We start from the raw sequence: 27,103 nt of genomic DNA, 5'->3' as shown, positions 1-27,103 counted from the left end.
ACTACAAATGACAAAATGACTTCAGATTATGATCATTGTAATGTGCCCCCCAGGAGGCTCTTTAAAACCATTCACTACTGACTAAATTTTATTAACAGATTAAAAAGTATAACAAAAAATCAATAGTGAGACAACACATACACAGACACATACAGATTAGTGAGCACCTCCCATACACACACACACCCAGACCCATACACACAATTTCTTCAGTGTTCAAGGGCCACAAATGTGTTATCTTTAGGCTTAAATTCTCCTTGGAGAATAGCATGTAGTGGTTGTAGTTATCTTATAAAATTACATATGTACAAACAAGCCTTTGTATTTCATGATAATAAGGAAAAAATCCATTATAACATGACAAACGTGTGTCAGTGCTCATTACCCAAGAGCCATGCCCTGTGTGTTGCAAGTTTGGGAGATTTTCCTCCTGTGTCCTGTGCAAGTGTGTTCTGTTAAGACAATGTGGATGGCAAAGTTCCAATTTGTTACACATAACAAATTCTTCCAGGTGAGTAGCATCAGAGGGAAATAATGAGTCAGACCTGTTACTCCCGGTGTGATGTCAGTGCTGACCAACAACCTAATTTAACAAATTAAAAGGTTTATTATAACACTTGTTGTAACAAGGAAAACCAAGTGTAATCACTTCACTGCAGTAGGTGCTGTGTTTCCTCTAATGACTTGCTTGCTGACTGTAAGGCAAAGGAGAGGCTGCCATTTCAGAGCCACAGATCAGTCTACAAACACCCTCCCCATGTATCTCAGCAGGATAAACAACTATGATGTTGAAAATTGGGCCCTGAAGGGAATAATGCACAAATAAGAACAAAGCATATTTGGGGCTTTTATTCAAAGGTCTTGCTTAAAATGTTTTAAAGAAAAACATTCCCGGGGAACAAGGGTGAAAGAGTAGTAAAGTGAATAAAGCGGGGAGCAATGGTAGGAAGGTATTAGCTACATCAGTTGTCATTACTGGAATGGAGAGCACAGCACTGTTATTGATGTATTCTATATCTGCTGCCTTAATGGACCTTAACACAGCAGACATCTTCATACATCAAGGCAGATGCAGAAGTGAGGAATACAAGGAGATTGTAATTTTACTTTATTCCAGTAATCTCAGCGCCTGATGAATAGCAGAGCTACCAGCAGGCACTGTACGTGGGAGTTAGTGCATAACATACCCCTGCCCTGGGTCGAGAGCAATGGCGCGTGGATGCTCCATGCCCCCAGCAATCAGGGTGGTGCGCATTTCTCCATTAAGCTTGGCCACTTCTATCTGGTCCAGATTGCTGTCAATCCAGTACAGTTTTCCTGTAATCCAGTCCACAGCCAAGCCTTCTGGGGTGGCCAGGCCGTGCTGCACAACCACCTCAATCCCTGTCACCCCTGAAACAACATAAATATCACAACACCATGACTAGGTAGCACCAACATACATTGTATTCAAGCGGCAGCAGTGGTTTGTGTTTCTTTATAGTGTTCAGGAAAACATTCTAAAAGCAGAGGCAGAAACTCTTCCATGTAAATAAGATTTCTTAAGGGTTCCACTAAGTACGATAAGAGGGTTTCCCACAATATCTATAATCTAGGCTGTTTACAATTATTCTCAGATGCTGGGGCTTTTATGTGGGTCTGACAAAAGGGTGGAATAGGCACAGCTGAGAGGCGATTTCTACAGCTCCACGGAGAGAAATAAAGGCAAGAGATTTCGGTGAATATACTGCCACCCACAAAAATAGAGAATGAATGAGAAGCTCTTGATTCATCATTTTATAAAGGGGAGATGCTATATTACAACAATTGAACACTTCTGGACCTGCAGTATTTTTTAACTTTGGTGAACCTGAGATTCATTTTCAAGGAGACAATATCAGCTCACTGTGCCTGAGCTGACTATGTGTAAAGACAGTAGAATAAAATAGTGTTAACACCAGCAGTGTCTTTGACTTCCATTACAGCTGAGTGTGGATGAGCGAGACATGAATGAAAATTCAGATGACACACCACAGTCTTTAGATATATGGTAAATGTTTGTGTACACGGCCATGCGTACTCGTGCGTGTGCATACCGCCAGTTTCAGAGAGCCTTCCCCTGTAGATCTTATCCTCCACCACATCTGTCCAGTAAAGTAGGCTTCGATTAAAGTGGAAGTCTAATGCAATGGTATTCCTTAGCCCTGGCACCAGCAGGTTGTAGTCCCGCTTGTGAAGGTCTATTCGTCTTATCTCATGCCGGATTGAGAAAATGATGAAAGCCTCAAAGGGATCTGGTCATGGGGGAAGACAGGAAACAAGCACCACATTTTGTAAGAAAGCCACCACCGAGGGCCGAGCGATGTCTTGAGTAAACTGTTAATCAACAACGTGTGACATCATGGAGTGGACAGTGTTTTCCACTGCATAGAGAGCTATGACTGGCTTTTTCTTCAACAGGAACGTACCAATGACAATTTCACATAAAGCTCCAGCACATTGTCAAAGGAAGATTATTCTTAAAAAAAACAAAAAAAAAACAAAAAACAAAAAACAAAACAAAACAATATCCTATGGTATGCTTATGAGTCATGTTCCCAACATTTGAAACAATTTTCTGTGAAAATGTTCAACCAAAGACCTATAAACACAGACACAGACAGACAGAGAAATCTACCTGCAAGTATGCATCCATACACACATATTGCATGTCCTGTTCTGTACAAATATGTGTTAAAACCAAAGCTGCTTTTAAAAGAAAATTATTTGTATCTAAAATCACTGATTAAAATGCAATAGGCAAGTTCACAGTTTATCATTGGATGGACTGCTTCTAAGATACAGTCTCATGACCTCTTTGCCCCCTATTTCACCTTTGGGCCTCTTATATCTTCAATCATCCCCTTTTCATCTTATAGTACCAGTATGATGAAGTATGAAACAAACATATATCTTATAGCTTATATTCAATGTAAGTTACTTATTTTTCATTAAATGACCTACATGTTTTTAACATTTGTTGTTTTCAGTGTGCTCTGTAAATACATTTATTTGAGGCTGGGTGATAAAGGCAGTTCAAAGAAAAATCCCTAAAGCCAGCTTGTAATATTGAGATGCATCCAACCATACTACAGGGTCTAAAAGAGGTCAAATCTCTACCTAGTGCTAGCCAAATAGTTAGCTTTCTTGCTGCCCCTTTTTGATTATGAAACCCATTTTACTGAATTAATGATGTTGTTGTCCCTCAGATCACAGATAACTGTTTCCAGCGAGTGTATACGGTAGCTTGGCAGCGAAAGCACAAGTTAACCATGATTGTTCCTCTGGTTTATGAACAGAAATTGGTACTTTTTCAACCCACAAAGTGAACACATTAGTTAAAAAGCCAATAGATGTGTTGCTCTGTATATCACTGTCTGGGACCCACAGGTACAAAGGCAATAGCGCACACACACATTACAGCCTGTTGTGCCTTTCTTATGTGAACAACACTAAAACTGTTGCAACATAATCTGGTAGAATGACACTGACATGCAATGTATTTGTGTCAAAAATATATATTGTATCAGGTTATTCTAATTGAATTCCATCAAAGTACGGTAATATATTATGGTTGTTTGCTTAAATCAAGTAAAATCTGCTTAATTTAGTTCTATGTCTCCACTTCACTCAGCTTGCTCTCTCTCTCTGTTGATCCACTGTGTAGAGAACATGTTTTTGACACCATATAGTGCAAATTTATATGCATCAGTTACAGCCAAACCAATTTGTTACCAAATACTTTGGGAATCAACACATTACATTTTTCCATTTTCTGAAAAAAGTAGATACATTTGTAAGTGGTCTCTTTTGAGAAATAAATTTTGTAGGGTCTCTAAGATGTCACTAAATCTAGTGACAAGTCCTAAAGTTGGCAACAGTGCTTGCATACTGAACCAGTCAGGCCTTGCCCACTGGGGCTTAGCTCAATCAGTAAGATTATTTCCAGCTCCAGAACAGCTCTGCTTCTGAGAAATGTTTGTACAACTAAAATGCAAAATCTGCTACACACTGACACTTGTACACATTCAAACTAATTCATCAAAACACAGAATCCACCCTGTACATACACACACACACACACACACACTCTTTCAAATATGGGCCTTTCTGCGAGCCTTATCTTCACAGCACTCTAGACTAAATAATACTTTAGGGAACAGAACTGTTTGTGCACAAATGCAATTAAAATTCTGTCCTTGATTCAATGACACATTTCAGTGTTGTAACCAGACTGGTTACGATGCTACTGGAGAGAAGATTTGTACTTGCAGGTTTTCCTAACAAATATTTTATTATGGGGATATGCAGAGGAAAAGTAGAAGTAGGTATGTGTTCGGGACTTCACAAAGAATTCAATAACACCCTCTCTCAATGTGAAATTGGGATGTTTGTGTTTGTGTAAAAAATGTGATTTATGATAAAGCTGAAGAATTCTGATCAGCTCCCAGAGAAAACGGTATTCTCTTCCTGCGTTAATGCAAGATTAGAGCTGCAACTGCCATCAATCCTGGACTGAAATAGAGAGGCAAGTAATCAAAACGAGGTCCATAAATCTGAATTTGACAAGCCAAAAGCATGTGTGTGTAACTATTGTATTCCAAGCAGTCTCATCAAATAGATTATTCAATGACAGCAATCAGAGGAGCAGAAGGTTAGAATTTATAATGTGGTACTACACTGGTGAAACATTGGTGGTTGTATGGTACTAGGCCTGAGGTGAACCTGTGCACAGGTGAATGAGGTAACAAAGCTGTGATGGTTTGAGAAAGGAGAACATGTTTCCTTCACTCAGCATCAGTACAGATAAGAACAGACAGGACTCACTGCCCAGATACTTCTTCAGATTTGAAACTGATTGAATTTGACCTGACAGTACTCTCAATCACCATCTATTACTATTCCACAGACCACCCCCTGCACTTCCTCAGCACTCAGAGACACTAACACAAGAAACTTTGAATTCTGTAGCTTGACTTTTCATTTTTTTTCCTTTTCTGTTTCTCTTGTCTATGGTGTGAACCTTTGCTTTTGGAATGAGTTTTAAGTAACATTTAAAGCTCATATTTTTAATCGAAGGCACTAACAATGCAAGAATACAGTCTATGAGAAATTCCAGCTCAGAGGCAAAGATTGTAGCTGCGCTACTACGCCCTAGGATAACATTTAATATTACTGCAGATACAAGCCTACAAAGCATCATGACAACCAATGGCATCACTAAATCAAACATTAAAAAGCTAGGGTCTGTTACCTGTGCTGTGACAGCTGTCTCCATCTGGATCAAGCATCCATCCTGGATAACAGGAGCACTTTACAGTGGTCTTGTACTGCTCACACACCTGGCTGCACCTCAAGTGACGGCTGCAGTAGTCCACCACCTCACACGTCTTGTTGCTGGAGTCCAGGTGAAGCCCAGGGGGACAAGAACACACAACCCCTTTCCCTGGTGCCACGGTGCACTGGTGACTGCAGCCCCCTCTGGCTATAAGACACATATCTGGGGTGAAAGGAGGACAGGAATTCTTAGAGGCTTTAAAGATACTGGAAGGCAGAATGAGAAAATATGTGTGGTGGCTCTGTAAGACAGTAGTATTTGGATTATCATCTTACAGACCCACTTATTTACAATGACTGTATGAATCCTGATTGTTTTATGTTAAAATATAATGTTCATATATCAAACTCAAGGACTCACAATCTAATGCAGACAAAAGTGTTATGTAATGAGCAAGCATTAACACAGCAGGTTGTGAGGATTCACCCAGGGGTGACTGTTTTTTTTTTTCCTCCCGTCAGAAAATTGATGCCTGTTTCTTGTTTAAAGCTTCCAGGTCAAAATGGAAAAAAACACTGGTAAAAATGAAACTACTCTGGCCTCTCTTTTCCCACTGTGATTAAGACTAGTGCCTTGTGTGGGCAAGGACAGCATTCTCTCAGCAGGGGGGGGATGGACTATGTGGTCACAGTTGTCAATGACAGGCGCGAATCCCGCTGAGCTGCTGCAAATCAATCAGATCCTCAAGGTGCTTCTGAACAAATCCTAATTGTCTATGAGGAGGCAGAAGCCCTCTTTTCAGCTACGATAACACAGACACACGAGGGTCCTGTAGGGCCCCCATGAGGCTTGGTTAGAGACGCTCCAGAAAATGAACCGCCATGTTTACACTGCTCACTTTAAGAGATTAGATGGCTAGGGCTAGTCACATGAGAGCTCTTTTTTTTCCTCTAAAGACTGTTGGACAAACATTTCCACATTTGCAATCATTGGAAAGGCAGAGAATTCCTCATGCTCTGTCCTTTGGTCTCTGAGACAACACATACTGGTTCCTCTTCAGGCACTAAGCTGCTGAATGTGAAGGAGAGGATGAGAGCACAAATTCACTTGAAGATATTCCTCAACGTCTCTTGATATGAGACAAAAAAATAATAATAATAAAATAAAGTGAGAGTTAGCAGAATTGCTGTGAGGTGCCTTGGCAGGTAACGTGTCTTCAACCTCTACAGTGAAAATTGGAGGATGTGTGACAGCACTGCAATATTTCCACTTCATTTTTTTTGCAACTCCAAGCTGATTAAATGTAAATTATAAGGATTAAAGTGCTATATCTAAATAAGGAGTAGCTGAAAAGAATGTGCTTGAGTTTTCATTTGCAATGTAAATGTGTTTTATTTATTTGTCAGTGTTTTCTTTGTTTTATTTTCCCTTAAAATTATGCCACCAACTCCAGTTTTTCTGTCCTTGCAAGAAATGGCAATCAAAGGGACTCAAACACAGTTGGAGCACTGCAACATCCAAAATGCCTAAGAGTCCATGCAAGTCATTATTTTTGACAGGTTTTCTTGGTCTTTTCACTTAAAAGTGATTCCTTACCCAAAATATATCTTTTGAGTCTCAAACACTCACCCCCTGTAGGCTTGAAACATGGCTATAAAAAGTTCCTCATGACGAACAGCAGCTATGGTCAGCTTGAATTTAGGGAATAGCATATTCCAGTGTTGACAAGTTTTTACAGACTTAAGTATCAAAAAATCCATATAAACTTTGCAAACTTTGCAAAATATTACTTATTACGGTCACCTTCCCTGGAGCACCGGAGTGTGTGGGGTCAAAACTGAGTACTGAGCATAAAGATGTGCACTCAGCATTTGTCTTTGGGCTATGTAGTGTATCTGGGTAGTGTATCACTAGACATAGCTACCAGATTATGACATGCACAGACAGGACAAACATTACCACAGATGGGGCCTTCGTCGGAGCGGTCGGCACAGTCCACTTTGCCATTACAGATCTTATCAGGTGTCAGGCAGTGAGAGGTGTCATTTGCACAAGGGTACTTGGGTGGCTTGCAGACAGCAGACTCACAGGACTCTTCATCTGAGCGGTCCTCACAGTCAATGTCCCCATCGCACACCCAACTCTTTGTGATACATTTACCTGTAGAGTATGAGATGTAGAGATTGGTAGACATTAACGCTTTTAAGCACTCACGGATTTGAGAATGAACATTTCCAAGTTTCACTGCAGTGCAGAAGTGTTTGATTACTCAGTTTCTTCATCATATCTTAGAATAAACATCAGATATAAAAATGCCAAGATTTTTTTTACACAGAGGACCTCAACAAACACCAAACTATTTCTCAGTTCTATGATAAATGTTTTACTTAACTGAAAAAAATCCACAGAAGATCAATATTCCTTATGCTGATACTTGCTCTAGAGTATAATTTGTAATCCCCTCACTATGCAAGATATAAAGAGGTGGAACCACTGGGGGAGGCAAGGAAGAAAACAACACACATACCGGGATGTATCATCATTTTTGTACTCTCCCAGGTGAACCTTGGATCGCAGCATATTCCAATTTACAGTTTTTCCATCAAAGCTACATCACAGGGTTTTGAGATCCCACTGGTTTGCGCTTGGTGCCATATCAGTACAAAACAACATGGGAGGCTGAAGCAACTGCTGAGGATGTGAGGATCTTGTATGTGTTCAGGTATGTCTGTTTACATTTCGTTTCATATCACTGTTAAGGTTTCCAGTTGTACCAGTGCAGCTGCACAAATAAAAAGCTCTCCCATGTGTGAAATATGGACGACACTTGGGGTGAAGAAATGTTCCATTTTAAGCGTAATCAAAATGTGTGCGTCTGTAGTAATGCACATGGACAGCAAGGTTAATCATTTGTATAATTGAATTAACCAGTCTTGATTCTGGTAATTTCACCTTGAATGACACAGCAAAAAAAAATAAATCCCAAATAAATTACAACAGCATCTTAAACCTGATGAGTTTTATGAGTGTGTCTATTTGTAGAAAACAGAGGAGGGGCCAAGGGTGTAAATGGAGAAGGAAAGAACGTGATTTTATTCAAGGAGGAAGAGAGGGCACAAGAAGGAAGTGACTCTGAGTGAGATTATCAAAATAACCACTGCTTATTATTTTGAGTAGGAAATACATTTTTTATGTTCTTTCCAAACATGGAAAAGCTAAGACATCTAAAAGTTTCATCTTTAATTCAACAAAACAGCAGCATATCCACAGATGGATTGCCTACAGAGTTGGCAACTTTTTTATTTATGTTGGTCCCTCTTCTAAGCATGGCGGATCATTTATTTTTAAATAAAAGTAAATGCATAGTGTTATGGTTGTTTTTTCATACTTGTGCCTTATAGATAAAAATCTTCAAATTTGCTGGCATCCTCTCTGTTTTTGTTTTCTAATGTTATGCATTTAAAGCTAATACAGTACCATGCTTTAGTTGTTAAGTGTCATTTTTGAAATAATTGTAGTATTGAATGCACCTTTGTTTCATGACTCCTAAATTCACCCAACAGCCATGATAGTATAAAGATGATGTGTTGTAATCCAAACTTAATCTGAAATTTATTCTGCGGCAGTTTAGAAGGCACTCCACCCTAAAATGCACATGGGTAGAGGCAAAATGGTTATGGTTAAGGGCTGGAGACACTGATGCTATGCACTGTGCAAAAAATCCATCTATTTTGCCTGAGGCAGTGATCCTGGACTGAGCCTGAGAACAATGAGCAACAGTATGGATGGAATTCTGGGCCTAAGGTTATTTTGTTGTATTCTTGCATTGAGTTCAAGGTTCACATGAACATTCCTATTTTTGTCAGTGTGTTTAATCTCCATATGAAAATGTAAATTAAAAATGAAATAAAAAAGCAAAAAAAATACAAAGAATATTTCCCTTCTATTGAACAGAACAGTTAAGATGGTCCTTTTCAAGAACCCTTTTTGAGTATTGCTAGAAAGGGCGCTCTGTTCTTCTGGGGAGGACAGAACGAACTGCACCAGTGCACAGGGGTGTGACACTGCAGAATTAGAGTGAATAATAATTGTGTGGTCTAACCAACCCTTCACTATGGAGCATTGCTTCCATTCTTGATAATACTGTCAAGGGAAGAGCAGAAAGCTGTAGAGCTAAAAACAGAAAGCAACTGAATCTCTCTCTGACCTTCTCCTCTCAGTGGTTGAAAGAAAGTGGGTGGTGGGTTTGAGTCTATGGGCTTGTTTTAACAAACCGTTTAAATGGTTTGTCCTAATTGGTTGAAGTACATGGAACTTTACGGCTCTGTTCCACAGTGGAGAATAGTTAAGCCTCTAGAGTCCATCAGAGAATTAAGCTTTTATGAAAGAAAAGAGAGCCATTTGGCAGCTGAATCTATAACCGAAATTACATGAAATTACAAAGAATAAAAATAATTGGTTTATGACATTAAAAGCATTGGGCTTTGTTAAAAATCCAGACCATCATTTTTAAAATGATGAGCAAAATGATGAATATATGTTTTATGTTTAATACTTTACATGATTTCTATTGAATATGTGTTGTTTACCAATGTGTAGTATTCACTACCTGTATCTTTGCAGGTAAATTTGGCCTTGGGGTCACACATCCTTTTGGTGCCCTCGCAGTCTTTTTCATCGCTTCCATCTTCACAATCTTTGTCTCCGTCACATCTCCAGCGTTCAGGGATGCAGGTTCCATCTGTGACACAGTGGTATTCTTCTCCACTGCACTCAATCACAGATGGCAGCACTGAAACAAAAGTCATTTGATGATGATTGCTTCACATATCTACAGCACTCACAGGCAAATACACAATAGTATTGAACTATTATTTTACAAGACGTCTTTTACTGTTTACAAATATTTATCTTTGCAAGCAGGGCACTTGGCAGCAATGATAGGTCAGTGAGATCCAAAGAGGAAAGTTATCTCATTTCTAGCATTCAGGTTTTGTGTTTCTAAGATGTTCCTGTCTTTTTTAATGACTCTCTGTTCACTTGATCTTTCTTCCAGCAGGGGTTCCTTACATATAAAAGAAACTGTTATCACTACACCAATATGTTGTATGTGTTGCATTGCAGGTGTAGGAGTCACTGGACATATCCTGTGGTGGTAAAGAATGCTAAATGACTGTGAGGAATACATGACACATTATCTGTGATGTTTTTGTTTCATATTAACACACACACACACACACACACACACACACACACACACATATATATATATATATATATATATACATACATATATATATACATACACATCACAGATATATCATATATGTATATATATATATATGAGATGAAAATGTATATTTTTTAACACCAAGAGAACATAATATTGATAATTGAATCTGATTAACCATTCGCTTAATATGTAGTCAAACCCAGAAAACATTTCCTCAACAGCCGGAGCAAAGCTAAGACAGATTCAGTACCCCGGGGTAAAGCAGAAGCAGACACGGGGGAGTGGAGAAGCCTGCAGCTCCCATCAGGAAATGGTTTGATGAATAGTCTACACATTCTAGTGACAAGCAAGTGAGCTGTGGGTTTTCTAGGAGCTTGCATGAGGATATTGTGGTAATTAGATTAAATGATTCAACTCCTGATGGTAAAATTCCCCAGAACAGAGACTAGATAAGATTAGTCACATGTGAGTGTGAAGACAAAGTTATTGGACTCAAGCTGATTAATTGTTAATGTTGTAATTACAACACCTAAATCTAAACATTGATAAGAATTGCAAATAAAATCATTAGCCCACCAAAACAGATATAAGGGCAGCTCCACCCCATAAAGGTGCTGCCAGACAGCTCTGCTGCAAGGCACATATTTCATGAAATTCAAAAGAAGCATATCCCTGTGATGACTTAATATATAATGGGATAATTATAAATACGCTGGCTTCATACTACTAATATTTTGATGTAAAACATGAATAATAACAAGGCTTATTTTACGCTGGAGGGGATGTGTTAGTCTGCCTACTTTTTTATCTGACTTAATACTTCACAGCATCTTAAAAGGTAATGCTAGCATTCTTACATGCTGATCCGCCTCTGCAGGTCGTGTTTTCATCACTGAAGTCTCCACAGTCATTGTCACCATCACAGGCCCAGTGATCTGGGATACAACGGCCACTGGTGCACTGGAACTGGGTGTTGGAACACGACTGGATGCAGCCCACTTCATCACTGCCATCTCCGCAGTCATCATCTATGCATATGCACAAACACTCATAGAAGTTATGACCACACAAACACACAAAAATATCATGATAGATGTAATGTTAAAGAGTGAGCAGACAGATTCATTGATGAGCAAACTCTGATTTCTGTTCTTGCCCTTACCTGAATCACAATGCCACTTCACACTGATGCATCTTCCATTGGAGCAGCTGAACTGGGTCAGGGGCTCACAGGTAGGGAAGGCTGAAAAGGTTTGTAAACAGGTGAACATCAACTTCCAAACCAACTTAAATATTTACACTGTAATTCTACAACTGACATTTGTTGTTTAGGGTGAAATTTAATAGAAGGCAACTGTCCTTACTGGGAACTGCCATAAGTTCACACTGCCAATCACTATGCCAATGTAATGAAATAATGAAATAATGAATTATCATTCATTATCATGTGAGTTAATTAATTTAATACTGTGGAGAAAAGTAAACTTTTGAGAATATTGTGATTAATTTAGTAACCGCTCTGGTTTGACATTTTAGTCACCATGCACAGACAGCCACTTTTTCTTTTCTGAACAGCTCCAATTGCAGCCCCTTCTAAACTTTGGAATGGGATGTCTCGCTCATTTTCTCCACAAAGATACAATTCCCTGTGTGACATGGTTTTTTAAGTTCTTGCTTCTGATCTGGGCTGCTCAACTAAGACAATATACATGTTCGTGATATTGGGCTAAACTGTGTACAAACTCAACTTGACAATGCAAGCTGGTGAAAGCAAATTACTACCTCTGTAGTCAGCCAATATCTGATCCAACATCCATCACAGCAGTCAAGGAGACTTCATGAACTAAATTGGTCTACGTTATAGCATCAATATTCTTCACCAGTGCTGCAGTAAGTATAGCAGCAAAGATTCCACTGCATTTTGTGGACTGATGACATTGTCAGGATCAACATTTGTATTCCCACCAGATACCAGTCTTGTTCCTGATTTTGAGATACTGTATATACAGTACTTTTCAAATATCCTCACTGGATGCCTGAAGTTTTATTGACTTCCGTATGAAATGCAAGTCTACATTTGAATTGATTTGTTGGCATCTGCTGCTGCTGCTGCCTGAAATACCTCAGGTGCTGTCGAGGAGACATATTGTATCTTTATCAGACAAATGTCTCCCATATTTCCCTCAAATGTGTTAGGTCTCACTGACAGCGCATGACTGGTTGGAATTTAACATTCATTAAAAATGAAGCATGAACATCCATAAATAATGAAGGTTTCAAGTAAACAGTGAGCTTGGCTAAAAATGAAACACCAGCATCCATAAATAATGACTGCTTCAAGTGAACAGAAAGCCCAATATGAGACACTGTGTGACAACTACTAAACTACTGACAAACAAAATCCAAATTAGCATCAATCTCTTAGGCGGCCACCACTGAGCTTCAGGTGTTCCAAAACCCACAGTAGCTCCACTGAAGCTAAGTGAGCTGCCAGAGCTGCACAGCAGAGTGCCTACAGAGAAGTAATGCCTTAGGAAGCTCAGACAACAGTATGGGAGAGAATATGTTTTGCTGCACAGCTTGATTATGACTGAATGAAGCCGAGCATGAACTTTAATTACTGCTTACACCCTGGCTGTTTGTGACTGTGTATTGAAGCAGCTTAGGACACACAAAGGGAGGCTATGGCGATAGAGCAGAGTGCAGCGTTTAGCAAACATCAATCACTGTAAAAAGCTGATTTAATGCAAATAGTGATTAAACAGGAATCTCAAAACCTTTACCCTCATCTTTTCAATGTATGCTGGTAATTCACCCAACTTTCCCTGCTGAAAGCATATTTTACAGCTTAAAATGCTCTTTTTCCTTCCACAAAGAAAAAGTTACATTCATCTTCAAAGAACTTTGCAAAGCTCAGGCCATCATGGTATGCCATGAATTTTTTCTCATTTATGTTTTCCAAGATTAATCTTGCACACAGAGTGCAACTTTTGCTATCTGAAACTGACAGATTGTACAACACCACAGAGACACAACTTAAAAATAGTGAACTAATACACAAAAGCATGCAGTTTATTGACCTATGACCCCTCTACAAAGATGCCATGCCAAGCGCATGTCTAGTCCTTGGGTCCAAAGAACACAGCATCAATAACTCAACTCCTAAAACTGTCTCACTTAAATAAAGTAATGCATATGAGAGAGACTTGATAAATATATATTATTAATGCTACCAGCAATGCTGAAATGCAAATATTTAGCCCATATTATGTGTAAAATTAGAATTACTGCCTCATGACTGTATGACTCCACAAACCAGCCAAGTTGCAGGAAATATGGTCAGAATCCCACCCCCTTTGATCCTCAGTTATAGTGATGAATAAGGGCCAGAAAAGTGTTTTTGCACTTAACATAGTGATGTCACAATGAAGTTGATATTTGAGCGTTTGGAAATATCACTTCATTATTTCATCCTACTGTGTTTTAGGAACAAAAAAAATAATTTCACTTATTATGTGAAATTATCCAATGTGAGTGCACATATTTTTTGTCAATCCATTGGAGGTGAAACCTGAAATTTCCCCTGTGAGAGGAAGCCGCAAAATGTTGGCAAGTTTCTGGCACAGTTGACAACATAAATTATAAAGTCACATTTAGAGTCTTCCAAGTGCAGAATGGAAATTTGTTTGAAATTTCAGTGGCTGATGCTGTAATCACTGAGTAAGCAGTTCAAATCAACAACCTTATCACCCATAACAGATGTTTTATAAGTAACTCCTCTGTAGCTTTAAATCTCCAATTAGGTATAACATAATCAATATCTTATGGTAAACAAGTGGTGATTGTCCCAAATGCCCTGACTAGGTTCATTCACCAAGCTGGCCTATTTCATATCTTCAACAAACAGAGCAATACATATAGTCATGGCAGGCAAATCCACAGAGTGACACGTGTCATGATAAATAACCATGTGTGACTCACAGCATGATATTTCATCAGACATGTCCCCACAGTCATCCTCCCGGTCACAGGTCCAGGCTTGAGGTATACATCGTCTGTTCTGGCAGGAGAACTGGTCGGCCTGACAGGGCTGGGCTGGAGAAGATGAAAGAAGACACTTAATTCAATCACATGTGCATAAGTCAAAGCAGGATGTGCACAACAAGTCTAATAATCACGATTACATCCAGGGTGTCAGTGTCCACCCAGTGCAAACCCTTAAACACTCAATCACACGGTAGAGCATGGAAACTCTATAGGCCATCAGAAATGTGCTGTTGCTTGATGGGCTGTCAGTTGCATGCTGCTTGGCCACAGACAGCACACTAGTGACGTCTTGCTGATGTAGAATATGTGTGTCAATCTGCCGATGAGGGAACATTCATCATACTCTGGCTATCGCTCACTGATTGATCCTCTAAGGATAAAAAGCTCCTGAGAGACACCAATGAGGACATGGGAAGCAATATGATATACTGTAAGTGCTCCTGACATACAGTTGCCCCTCGTAGGTGCTACAACTCTTTGATACTGGAGAGTGCTCTCACACATTGAGATTGATTGCACTGTACTGAAGGTACTCAAGAGCCGCAAGTTATAACAGTGATGACTGCTTTGATAACACGGGACACCTCTTTTTAAGACTTTGATGACTATAGTACATCAGAAATGAGAGAGATGTCATTAAAATGATTTTATGTTGTTTTTCTTTCTTGTTTTGATGTTTTAATGCATTATGCAAAGGGCTTTGAACTGCCTGATTGTATAGATGAGAGACTGTTTAATCTTTAACTCTTACTGTCTACATAAGCTTGATGAAAATCAATTACAAAAGTAGTTCAGTATGCTGAACAGTTGATGCTGAAAAAACAATATGTTGTGCTATCATTGTTTCAGAAAATTTCATTTCAGTGTACATGCATAGAATGACAGATGTTATGTGTAGAAGCAAATAAATAGCTTGGAAATCAATCAGTGTGTAAAAAGAACCAATCAAACAAGATAACAGATGTTGCCAAAATGCTGAAATTACAAAATATTATCTTATATTGTCAAGTGATACAGCCATCAAATTATCAAACAAAGACAGATACACATCTGAGACAAATATGAGAAATGATACAGTGCATACCTGTACAAGTAGTGTTGGCCTCATCCTCATTGTTACCACAGTCATTTGTTCCATCACAAAGCCATCTTTTGGGAATGCAGCGATTGTTGCTGCATTTGAACTGATCAGTGAGACAGCTGTGATTGTCTGCAAAGAGTTGAGATATAAAACAAAAATCTGTCAACTATAAGCTATATTAAGAGACATAAAAGGAAATGTTTTGGAGGAGAAACTTGCTTGTGTTTCTCCTTAGTGGTTTGTCCTTAATTGAGTCTCCCCAACATTTTTAAAATGGCCTCAAGTTTACTTATTATGTGATTTTAGAGACTTGATTTTTGTTTTTTATAAAGCCACTTTCACAAAATATCTATCACTGGAAATGGCAGTCAAAATTTTTATTTTCTTTTTAGTCATTTCATTCAACTTTAATTACACATTGACCATTCATATTCATTAAGCCTCACCACTCATAAATCATGCTAAATTAATGTGAGCAAATTTCTGTGTAGTTCTGGGATACTGTGACATGGCTGCATGTGAATGATGAATTACCTTTGATTTTAAAGTGACATAATTGCTAAAACCTAAGATAGTGGTGATAGTGTTTGGAAATACTGTGCTACACTGGCAACAGTGAATTGGTGAGATAAATTCTGTGATCATTTTAATTCAATACCAGGTTGTGAGAAAGCAAACTCCTCTTATGATGATAAAAGACAAAACTGTCATAGAGTATTTGCAAAGACTTATTGAAACACTGAAATCCACATTCTCAAGTCAAATGTTGCCCTGACAAATTCTTAGAAAGATTCCATACTTACTAAAACCAAGCTGGATGAATGTTGAATTATATGATAGCCCAGCAGAGCAGATCATTGATTTTTCAATTCAGATAATTCTGGCAGAAGATTACATTACTGTACTTTGCTTTGTGAAAGAAAAAAAAACAGCCAAGTGTTTATCGTAGTGTTTATATGACTGACTTGTTAGAGAGCAAAACCACTTCAGCAAGAGCAAAGCGGGAGACAACAGTGCAAATGAGGAACACTTCTCACCCCTACTTCAGGAACATTGGGGAATACAGAAGTTGACAGAGAGAGAGAGAGAATCGGTCTTAAAAAGCATGGACTTTGTTTGCTTGGTGCATGGCCCTGCATTTAAATGCATCGACATGTTTGGTATCTGTATATGCAGTGTATGTGTGTGTTTGCATGCAGTGTGTTGGCCCGTAGATGGATTTTAACATTCTCACAGCAGCTGTGGCTCTCCTCATCACTTCCATCCAGACAATCATCATCTCCGTCACACTTCCACAAGGCCGGTATGCAACGATGATTATGGCACTGGAACTCATTGCTTTTACATCTCTGTGGCTCTAAACCACCACTGGAGGCTTCTGAGGGAAATAGCAGTGAGAAAAAAATCAACAAGAGACGTCCTATGAAATATGTATATAGGGGAAATTATTGGCATGACTATCATAGCACGTAAAACATGTTAATAATGTCTCATGACCTAATGTGTAACAAGTGTAACAACTGGGATTTGCTTTATATTTCTGGAAAACCACTGGATAATTTCTCCCCTTTATTTATTTGTTTATTAGCAGATTTGCATGTGAATAGATAAGGTTATTATTTGATCTCTGTCCATAGGATGAAGCCAGGATTACGGTGTACCGGGACAAGATGAGCTTAGCCCTCTCGCTTTGTCTGATTCATTATGTCCTCCTACCTGCGCAGGTGACATTGTTCTTCTCCAGAACCTGGTTGTCAGCGCAGGCACATACTCTGCCTCCTGGGATGGCAAGGCAGAGGGTACTGCAGCCCCCATAATTCACACTGCATGCGTTGTCACCTGGAGGAATAGATCCCAAATAAGGTGTCTTGCACATTTAAAGCTACTTTTTCTAAAGCCCACCTTAAGTGACATGTGATTTTGTTGTTGTTCTGTCTATTCACCCTCTGTACAGTGAACAGCAGAGGTACAGAGGTCACTTTAAATCCTGTAAAAATAGTATCTTAGAGACACAAAACTCATTTCCAGTCTTAGAGAGTACATGCCAGGTGTGTGCCTTGTGGTTCACAATCATGTGTCAAGTGAATTATTGGGAACACTGTAGTTGAAAGACAATTGACATTTTTATCCTTCTTGGAGGAATAATTTGTCTTTCTGGACAAAGCTGACATTCTCCAAACCAAAAAAAAAAAAAACAAACTGTCACACAGTTAAGGCATAAGACACCTTTGTCACTTTCATTTAACACAGAGCCCAAAGGCAGTGCCTGAGCCAATGAGATAAAGCTTTTGGTTTTGTAAGAGCCAATCAGTAATACTCAGAAGACTGGACAGCCAATTAATCTATTCAGTGGCATGAACAGAAGAAAATGTCCAGTTTAAATTCTCTGGAACTGATGTGAACTAGGCTGTGCACGCAATAGCCAACCATTTATCTGCATCATATACTTGGCATGGCACTTTCCTACTCAAAATCCACAGCTTTACAGTTCTTGTATGAAAATTATTGTCTTGAAACAATGAAACAAAGTCATGTCATGAGTCTAAGGCACATCACTTGACTGTGTGCAATTATATTTCTTATTAATTTTATTTTATATTTCAACCTCCTGATTGTGGAGTGGCTGTCTGAGAACTGTTTATTACAAGAGTATTACAGAGTAACAAAAGAAATGGCAGCCGTGAAGGCCTATGCAGTTCTCAACTGTCACCCGTATCCACTGCTTCTCCTATCTGTTCTTTTCAGCTTTTGTAATAGCATGAATCCATCATCATTTGTTACAGAAGTAAGCAAACCCCCCCAAACCTTGGTCACCTTATTTAACGTCACAAAATGGAGTCCCAAGTAATTTTAAAGTTACTGTCAGTGCTGATTAATGTTCTGCTTTTCACCATGAAATTTGACATCAATTGGCACATACGTAAATCTCTGGTATATACAGTATATCATATAAGTGTGTTCCATTAAAGGAAGGTGCATAAGGATACAAATGTCTGAACATGAAGAGTGGTTCTATTTTCAGTGCGAGACAGCTACTTTCTCTGTTAGGGGAGCTACGGTTCAGTGGCACTGGATGGCGAGTAAGTGAAGAGAAAGCAGCCAACCTTGCTGACTCTGTGCGTCGTAGACACGCAGGCCAAACAATGGTGGTCTCTCGCTCCGTAGCAGAGTGACATTGCCAGCGGACAGGTCCAGCTGGAAGACTGAAGCATTCATGTACTCCGTCCAAAAGATGAAATTACGATAATGAGAGATTCCGAATGGATGGTTCAGCTCTTTTCCGCTGTACACCACCTGCAACATGAAGCAAACATGCAGTGTAATCAAAAGATTAGGAGAGCTACAGAAAGACATCACCAGCAACAGAAAAATCAATCATCTCAAACAGGGTTCCAGCTGTTTGCATTTGAGCTTAGAAATTATTTGATCACAGTATATGATGAATGTGATTCAATTTCTCTCCACAAATTTATTCACGCAGTGCTGTCTGCTTATAATAATGTTTGCTAGAATCTTGGCATTGATTAAATAGCATTTGCAAATAATTCATTAGCTTAATATGCCAGTACAGCTACAGTCGACAGGAGCAGTTGGGGATGAAGGGATGTTTTGTTGGCAGTTAATGTGAGAAGAGGATCAGTTTTAGATCATTTCACTGCTTTGCAGATTAACATTGTGTCACTGTTAAAATACAAAAACCAGGTTTGGACGCTGAAATTCAGACACCACAGAGGCCTGCTCACACTACACTAAACACCTGATGCTGACAGGAGACTACAGACAGACTGTAGAAGGACACTCTGCTGGGGGCTGACTCTCATGACCTGCCATTTTTCTGCTTTTCCTACAATGTGAGAGTTACATGAGTCACCAGGTTGCTTATGATCCATTCAACAACACCAGGATAAGTCATTACTGACTGACAAGCTGACTAGCTTTCAATTTAACAAAAAATAACAGCTAATGTAATGCAAATAAGTTCCTCCATAATGTAGCTTATGTATGTTATTGCTACATATTGAGACTCACCATTCTTCCAGTTCCATTGAGATGAATCTTCTCAATGTGATCATAGTAGGCGTCACACCAGTACATGGTGCTGCTGCCATGGTCCAGGGTCAGACCATTGGGCCACAACATGTTAGAGGTGACAAAAATGCGGCGGTTGGATCCATCCATCCAGGCTTTCTCTATCCTCCCTATGCTGTCATTGACCTCATCCTCCTCCCAGTCTGTCCAGTACATCCAGCTATCACACGGAGATGCACACATACAGCACAAACAAACAAGCACAGCAATTATTGCACCAATAAACAAACATAATGAGGCACTGCTTTAGTTCAGAGGGGACATGTTAGTCATGCAGCAACATCCGTAGATCATTACCTCCGAACTGACATTCATTACACTTCACATTCAGCTACAGCAGTTCATTTAAGCTGTCTACTTCTCATTCATCCCTGCATTTACTTCTTGACACACTGATGTTTAATGGTTATGCGTGTTGCTCCCACCACCAGCCTCCTCCTGCTTTGATTTCTTGTCAGTCAATATACATGTGACAGCACGCTCCTGCAGGGTTGTCTCAAAATGAGCTATTCCATATTACAGTGAAATGGGCCTTGTGTGTTCTACTCTGTGCGCCCATGGGAAGGCATGAGTGCGCTCCCATACTGAAGTTTTCACATGATGCTTTGATCCATACAGGGAGCATTGTAGAGAACACAACCTGTTCTGCCATATATGCATTCGTTCAGAAAACCAGTTTTAACATGAAACAAAAACAGTGTGCCCAACTGAAATGGAAATTAAAAACTGGGATCCAGATTTCCCATAGGTAAAACAAAATAATAAAACATCCTTGATAGTCAAAAGAGAGTGCATCATAGCCTAAGAAATTATTCAGGCTTATCAAGTTAAAGTGCTGCATGACTGCACATCAAGGCATAGTTAGAAGTCTCATATTCCTCACCAGAAAAGACAAAAGTTTGCTGGGTTTTTTTGTGTATGCCAAGCCTGCAACTCTCAGTGGGCCAGTGGTATTTGTAACATGATTGGGTCAACAATTTGACGTGATCTGTTCTCTAGTAACCATGCCCAGGGGATTTGCTCTGTTTGAGTGTTGCTGACTGAGCCATGTGGCCCCCTGCTTCTCATCAATGATATAGGGCTGGCTAAGGGAAGATGAAACAGAATGGGATATGGAGGTGAATGAAGACTCCCTCTGTCTCGAAGTCATCTTTACAACCTCATGAATTATTCAGTGGTGCTCCACACTCACATACACACACGTCAACATGCACTGACAGACACCTCATCAGATGGGCTGATGGACACCATGCAGTTGCACTGTCATAGAAAGAAAATCTTAATACTACTTCTGTTCTATTGATTAAAGACTGGATATGATAACTGAACATCATCAGTGTTCCATATTTTCATTTTGTCAATTAATTATTTTATTAATATTCAAGAAAACAATATTTACTGACATTTTATTGACCAAAGTATTATACAGTTATAGAGTTGAGTATAAAAAGATTTTTTAAAAATCAGTAGATTACAAGATGTAGTGTATTATCACTGTTATTGTATCTTAAGAGACTATATTCATATTCTTAATATTATTATTATTTAATATGTATGCCATAAACAGACTTAAAATTGGAAAATGCACTAATGTTGCTACAAAACTGTCTGTGCCAATAAGTGACACCAGTCGTATACAACCAGGTGTCCTGAAATGACCAAAGTTGAGTAAGCACCCAAATCAAATATTATTTGTGTGAGGACGTTGTCTAAGGTTCCCACTGCAACTAAGACAGAGAGGTATGACACTATTATGTTGACACCACTACTCCTTATCATGTTAACACAGACTGAAGGTGGCAAGCAGAGCAGAAAATAAGGTTGCAAGAATGCATTCAAGAAATCCCTTGGAAAGGTGCATCTATTTTACCTGAGGGGACCCCTCCTGTAGAGCAGATAGAGATCAAAGGACTGTTGGGCTCAGGCTGAATGCTCCCTCTGAAGCACAAAACTAGCTTTTCTAATCATCTGTGCTGTCGGTGGGAGGGTCAGAGTAAAAGTTATTAATCCTTATATAAAGAAGGGGGGTGATATTCCACCCCTCCCCACAACACTGCTGCTACTGTCAGGGTTGAAATTCTTAACAGGCCTGCATGCTATTTCCTCACTAGCCTCAAATGTTTAAGGCTATGTTCTCACTTTAGTTGTGTTAGTGGGGTTTTTTCTTTACATTAGGCACATATTTGATGTTTTAAAGTTAGTGTGATAAACATCAGTTTCCCCCAATATCCAGTCTGCACCACTATGACATGTGTGTGACTTGAATGTGAATGTTTGAATCAGTGCCATTCTTAGAACAGAATAGAGACAAGTGGAAAGAAATAAAAAAATCTAAACTAACAATGAATGAGGAGTGGTCATTGGTTTGATATATGTGCCTAGAGTATAGCAGTGAAACAGCTGTGTATAGCAAAATGTTCAGAACAACCCCCTTTAAGCTTGAAAACTAATCTGACTGCTATGGATTTGGTGAGTCTTCCGATTTAAGCCTGAAAGTGTTAATCCTTAAAATCCTAAAGAAACTCAATAAATATGAGGTTTTGTAGCATCTTCTCCATATGTTAATTACCATCTCTGGGGTTCTCCATAGATAAATGTGCACAGGAAGACTATGGAGATGACCTATGAGTACTATAGAGAAACAGCTATCAAATGGGTTAATTGTGGCTAATGAGCTGGTAGCTATGTTCCAGGTTCGGGGAACAAGACAAACCACTATTTTCTTTCTCAGAACACCCACAACACTCCGTTCATTAAAACAGCAGGTCTCTCTCTGTCAGGATCTCTCAGTTTAACCATGCTGATTTACCTGGAGGTGGGGGTGCCCACCACATTTACACATATTGTTTTGAAAGGTGCTTGAAGTAATCATCAATCCAAGCAGATGCCTTCTAAAGCAGATGATCTTCAGGATTAAAATTTGAAGCAAAGTAGTATTGATATCTACAAAAAGGCACAGTGTCTTTGGGATAATGTGAATCATCCCTTAGCACACCAAAGACATATTCCTGGTATTAATTGTTGTCAGTTGTGTTGAAAAAAAAAACACTAATGAAAACCCTGCATTGGTAATTGAGGCAAAAAAGACTGCATCTATTTTACATTTAAGTAAAAGTTTGGCTTGTAAAAATCAGTTGAAAAACACCTAAAGCTCAAGAGCAGAGCCAATCAACCAATCAAGTAAAGTTATAACTGGTTGCTGGTAGAGGCAGTGGAGGCAAAATCTAGGGTCATCAGGGAACTGTAGGGGTGCTTGCTTGCTTGCTTGCGTGCTTGCGTCAGTGACACAACATGATTAAATGTTTCAGGGGCGAGGTGGGACATGTGTCATACAACTAATTCTTTTGGTGTTACAGACTGTTCTAGTCAAGATTATCTATGTTTTTTTTCTTAACTTTGAGAAAATCTCCAGACCCCATCTGGAGATGTGAGTGGCAAGATAACTGTTTCTCAGTGACTGTCAGTGCTGAATTAAATTACACTGGAAAACAGATTTTTCTTTTAAAACCCTTCTCCTATGTCTCCCACAGCTCACCCAAATCGAATTAATTTTACCTGCGCATGTACTTGCATACATACAGTACAATACAAGGGATCACATATTTTTTTCCTGACCTGTTAAGTGGGTCAACCACGATGGCCCGTGGGTGTGACATATTCCCTTCCAACAGTGTCTTCCTGGTCTGTGAGGCTCTCTCTAGCCTGGCAACGCTAATTGTCTTCCTGTATCCATCGTTGGTCCAATACAAGTTATTCCCAATCCAGTCCACTGAGATTCCCTCAACATTGTCGAGTTCTACAACAGAATTAACCAAACAGAATTCAACAGAGTTGCCAAATACAAACATCATCTGACTTTAACTTTTCTAATAAAAGGTTTATGCAGTACCATGACTTTGACTTCTTCAGGAATATCTGTTTTCAATGTGTGGGAAATAAGAGCACTACAAAAGCATCTCTCTGATAATATTACATCTATGAAAGCAATAAGGAAATACATGACAAATTAAATCAATTAAAGTGATTAATATTAATATTAATAAAAGTTTCCAAACCTGCAGTACTTTCTCTTGCCATGTTGTACATTTACACACTCAGGAAACAAAACATTGTTTGGTAAAAAAAAAAAAAAAAAACTGTATTGTCATCCAGTGACATAAAATTTATTTATCATTGAAATATGGTGCTGAATTATTGGCAAAATGTGTTTTGTATACATAATACAGAGCTGAAAGATGTCTGTCATATTAGAAACATTTATTTAAAAAAAAGAAAAACTGTTTTACAATACATGGTATATGTATTTTCTGTACAAATAGTGTGTTTTGAGTAGATGAAACATGTGGGAAATGGTTTTAACCTTAGATTAAAGGGTCACTGTTAGTATATAAACAGCATTTAGACCCACCATCTTTCAGTATTGTCTCTCTGCCGCTTCCATCTGTCTTTTGCCGCCCAATAAGGAAACTGGTGGTGTCAGCAAAGTAGATGTGTCCCAGTTCTGCATGGTAGTCAATGGCTCGAGGGTTGACCAGGTCCTCGATTGGAACCATGTGCTCATCACTGGACTTGATGTTCATATCCAGTCCTCGGATGACCCCAGGACGCCCCTTGCCGTAGAACAGGAAGAGATCGTTTTTGGGCTCTACAAGGGAAGAAAGAACGGACCCTTTTTTTTACTGTTATTGTCAATTAATTGGCCTAATTCATCAATGCTGATCCCAGCATTAAACCCTCTTACCGGCCACATTGTTCTTATATGTGTGCCAGAGCCAGGGCCATCCATTCACCTTAATGGAGCCAGTAATTAGTGCCAATGACTATACTCTCCCCTCTCAATCACATTCCTACAATGCTGCCTTGACAGTAGGAGAAGGGAAATGCTTAAGCAAACACACAATGGCAATACTTACCTTGGCTGTGAACACCACTTCTGATCTAAAATAACATGGTGTCTGGGTAGAAAGGCAAACAGAAAGGCCTAGAAAGCTGAGGCAGCTCCTCGGCGGTCCGCCAGCCGCTCAGGGGGCTGTATGTTCTCGAACCCTTTGGGATCCTCCGGAGAGGCAAGAGCAGGAATGAAGGAGGGCTTCCGGTGAGAGAAGCAGACCTCTCCCCGCTCTCAGCCCCTACCCAAGAGACTGGGATGCTGGGGGTGAGGACCACACATGCCTCACTTCAATTTATCATTTTGTGAGGGAGAGACCAACTACCCAAGAGACAATTAAACATTGCAAGAGACCCAGATATCAAACCTCACCGTGACTGCTGTATGAAGAAGCACTACCATTTAGCACCGAATCTCATTATGCTTAGGGAGAGGGAAAGCACGAGCAAGAGAGATAGCTGGTGTCATCAGAACATCTCTGAGAGGGGAATAAATCAAATGTGTCATGCCAAGCCGCCCAGTGCTTTGTTACCCCGATCGAAACTTGGTGGGCCCTCAGATTGTGTCATCAATTTGATCTTATGCTTTTATTGTCAACTGCACAATGTCCAGCAATTGATCAGAACAGCGAACAAATGCAGACAAACTTAAACCTCATTATGACAATAATCAATCAGGATCGTGATGGGTAGATAGCAGAACATCATTTTCAAAGGGGTCTGTGTCCACCAGTGCTCATCTTTATCACTGCCAATCAAAGGCTTATGCATGTCTGGCATGTCCTTAGCTCTAATATGACACATGACTTTATAGGTCATGTTAACATCAAAAAAGCAATGATGTAAAATGTCCTTTTCAGCATAGTCAGGATCTTATTCATGAAGCACTGGAATAACAATCCTTTAGGAGAGGATTTTTATGGAGGAAACATGACTGTTTAAAGGATGTGTACTAAAATACATAATGAAGTATCTATTTACATCCAAGGCAAAATATGTACTGACTTTTACAGGACCATCCATCAGAGCCCAAGCTGTAGCCAGTACGACAGCGGCAGGTTCTGGACTTGTAGCTGCCACTCAGAAGGCAGATATGGGAGCATCCACCTGGCTTTCCAAATGAATCCATTTCACAAGCATGACTCCTGACTGTAGACAGAGAAATCATAAGCCAATGAAGCATCTTTGTTCTGTACTAACACAGACTCCAGCTTGTGAGTCATAAAATGGGGTGGATTCTGACACATACTTGCACATGTTGACCTACATAGAAAATGTTCTTTACCTTTTGGCTGAGTGAGTTTGTGGAAAACACGAAGTCCTCTAGTATTCCCCAGGCTGGCTAGTGTCCTGCTCTCTGCTGTGATGTTGAACCTGTGGATCTGCAACAGCTCCACAGAGGAACTCCCTTTGGAAGGGTCAGAGTGGGTAGCATAGAGGTAGTCCTCAAACACAGCTAATGCATAAATGTACGACACCTGGAAAACAAAAAAGATTCATGGTGCTTTTTTTTTGTTGTTGTTGCTTCATCCCTGAAGCTAAAAATAAGTAAAACCACAAGAGGAACACAAAGAAAACAATAACAAAAATAAATTAATGAGAGGACTTTTATCTTTTAACATGCAGCAAGCATGAGGGGGATGGGAGAGAGCAGTGGAGCTGTCTGTACATTTGGCAGCCCACACAGGGTCAAAAGCTGGACTCCATGGGGAAGCCACTGGCCCTGACGCCACAGCCTCCATGCTACATTTAGCAGGCTGACACCCACACATTCAGCGACATGGCTGGATGAGCTGTATTCACAAGAAGTAAACCTAAGCTCACGGGGTGACACCTTAACATCAGGGGCACCAAGAAACATGCGTCAGAATAAATAAATAACAAACAAACCACTCAACCATCTCCCTCTGTGGAATTTGCTTCAGTACTCTACTTTTACATGGGAACTTTCACACATACTACTTCAAAGGATGTGCATGTACAATACTTGCATCTCTACCTACAGTACAGGTAAAATATGCTATTCCATACTCACTGGATTTAATACAATGACAGAACCAACCAGACATGATCAGCTTCATCAGAGGTAAGACAGGGTTGTGGTAATTAACAGATGAGAGGTTTAATTAAGCTCAAACTCAGTGTGTAGCCATCACAACAAGGAAGGCCACCTCCTGCAAAATGATTGCTACACATGGCTCAACAATTACAAGCAATGTAATATTATAACCATGTTACACAAAATCAATCCACACCACTCCAGCAAATCAGAATCAAGTTTCAATTATGACTGTAACAGTAAATATAAATGGAGGATATTTAGAGAGTGGAGGAGTACGTTAAAATGTCATATTCTACTGTGCAGAAATTGAGGCAAATCTAAAGGAACTGACACAAAATATACATCCTTAAGCATGATCAGCTTCAAATGGAAAAATCATAGAATGAAAGAATAAAATACTATAAATAT

The 27,103-nt window shown here is 39.5% G+C and overlaps 1 protein-coding gene across 1 annotated transcript in view; it reads right to left on the bottom strand.

Annotated features, from left to right (window-relative positions):
* The window catches only part of lrp1bb (low density lipoprotein receptor-related protein 1Bb), a 204,630-nt gene that overhangs the window by 84,847 nt on the left and 92,680 nt on the right, over positions 1–27,103 (bottom strand). Inside the window, exons 9-25 of the mRNA XM_051070155.1 lie at positions 25,919–26,111; positions 25,639–25,782; positions 24,155–24,391; positions 23,362–23,542; positions 19,687–19,906; positions 18,762–18,951; positions 17,374–17,496; positions 16,892–17,035; positions 15,661–15,786; positions 14,511–14,624; positions 11,692–11,772; positions 11,387–11,557; positions 9,906–10,088; positions 7,256–7,456; positions 5,273–5,518; positions 2,076–2,273; positions 1,188–1,392 (exon numbers count right to left, since the gene is read on the bottom strand). Of these exons, the coding sequence (XP_050926112.1) occupies positions 1,188–1,392; positions 2,076–2,273; positions 5,273–5,518; positions 7,256–7,456; positions 9,906–10,088; positions 11,387–11,557; positions 11,692–11,772; positions 14,511–14,624; positions 15,661–15,786; positions 16,892–17,035; positions 17,374–17,496; positions 18,762–18,951; positions 19,687–19,906; positions 23,362–23,542; positions 24,155–24,391; positions 25,639–25,782; positions 25,919–26,111 (2,957 nt within the window). The remainder of the gene's footprint in view (positions 1–1,187; positions 1,393–2,075; positions 2,274–5,272; positions 5,519–7,255; positions 7,457–9,905; positions 10,089–11,386; positions 11,558–11,691; positions 11,773–14,510; positions 14,625–15,660; positions 15,787–16,891; positions 17,036–17,373; positions 17,497–18,761; positions 18,952–19,686; positions 19,907–23,361; positions 23,543–24,154; positions 24,392–25,638; positions 25,783–25,918; positions 26,112–27,103) is intronic.

This window comes from Lates calcarifer, linkage group LG1 (assembly GCF_001640805.2).
Source record: "Lates calcarifer isolate ASB-BC8 linkage group LG1, TLL_Latcal_v3, whole genome shotgun sequence".
In the NCBI taxonomy this organism is placed as follows: domain Eukaryota; kingdom Metazoa; phylum Chordata; class Actinopteri; family Centropomidae; genus Lates; species Lates calcarifer.
The sequence above is the reverse complement of the archived record's forward strand: the minus strand, read 5'-3'. Positions and strand labels throughout refer to the sequence as shown.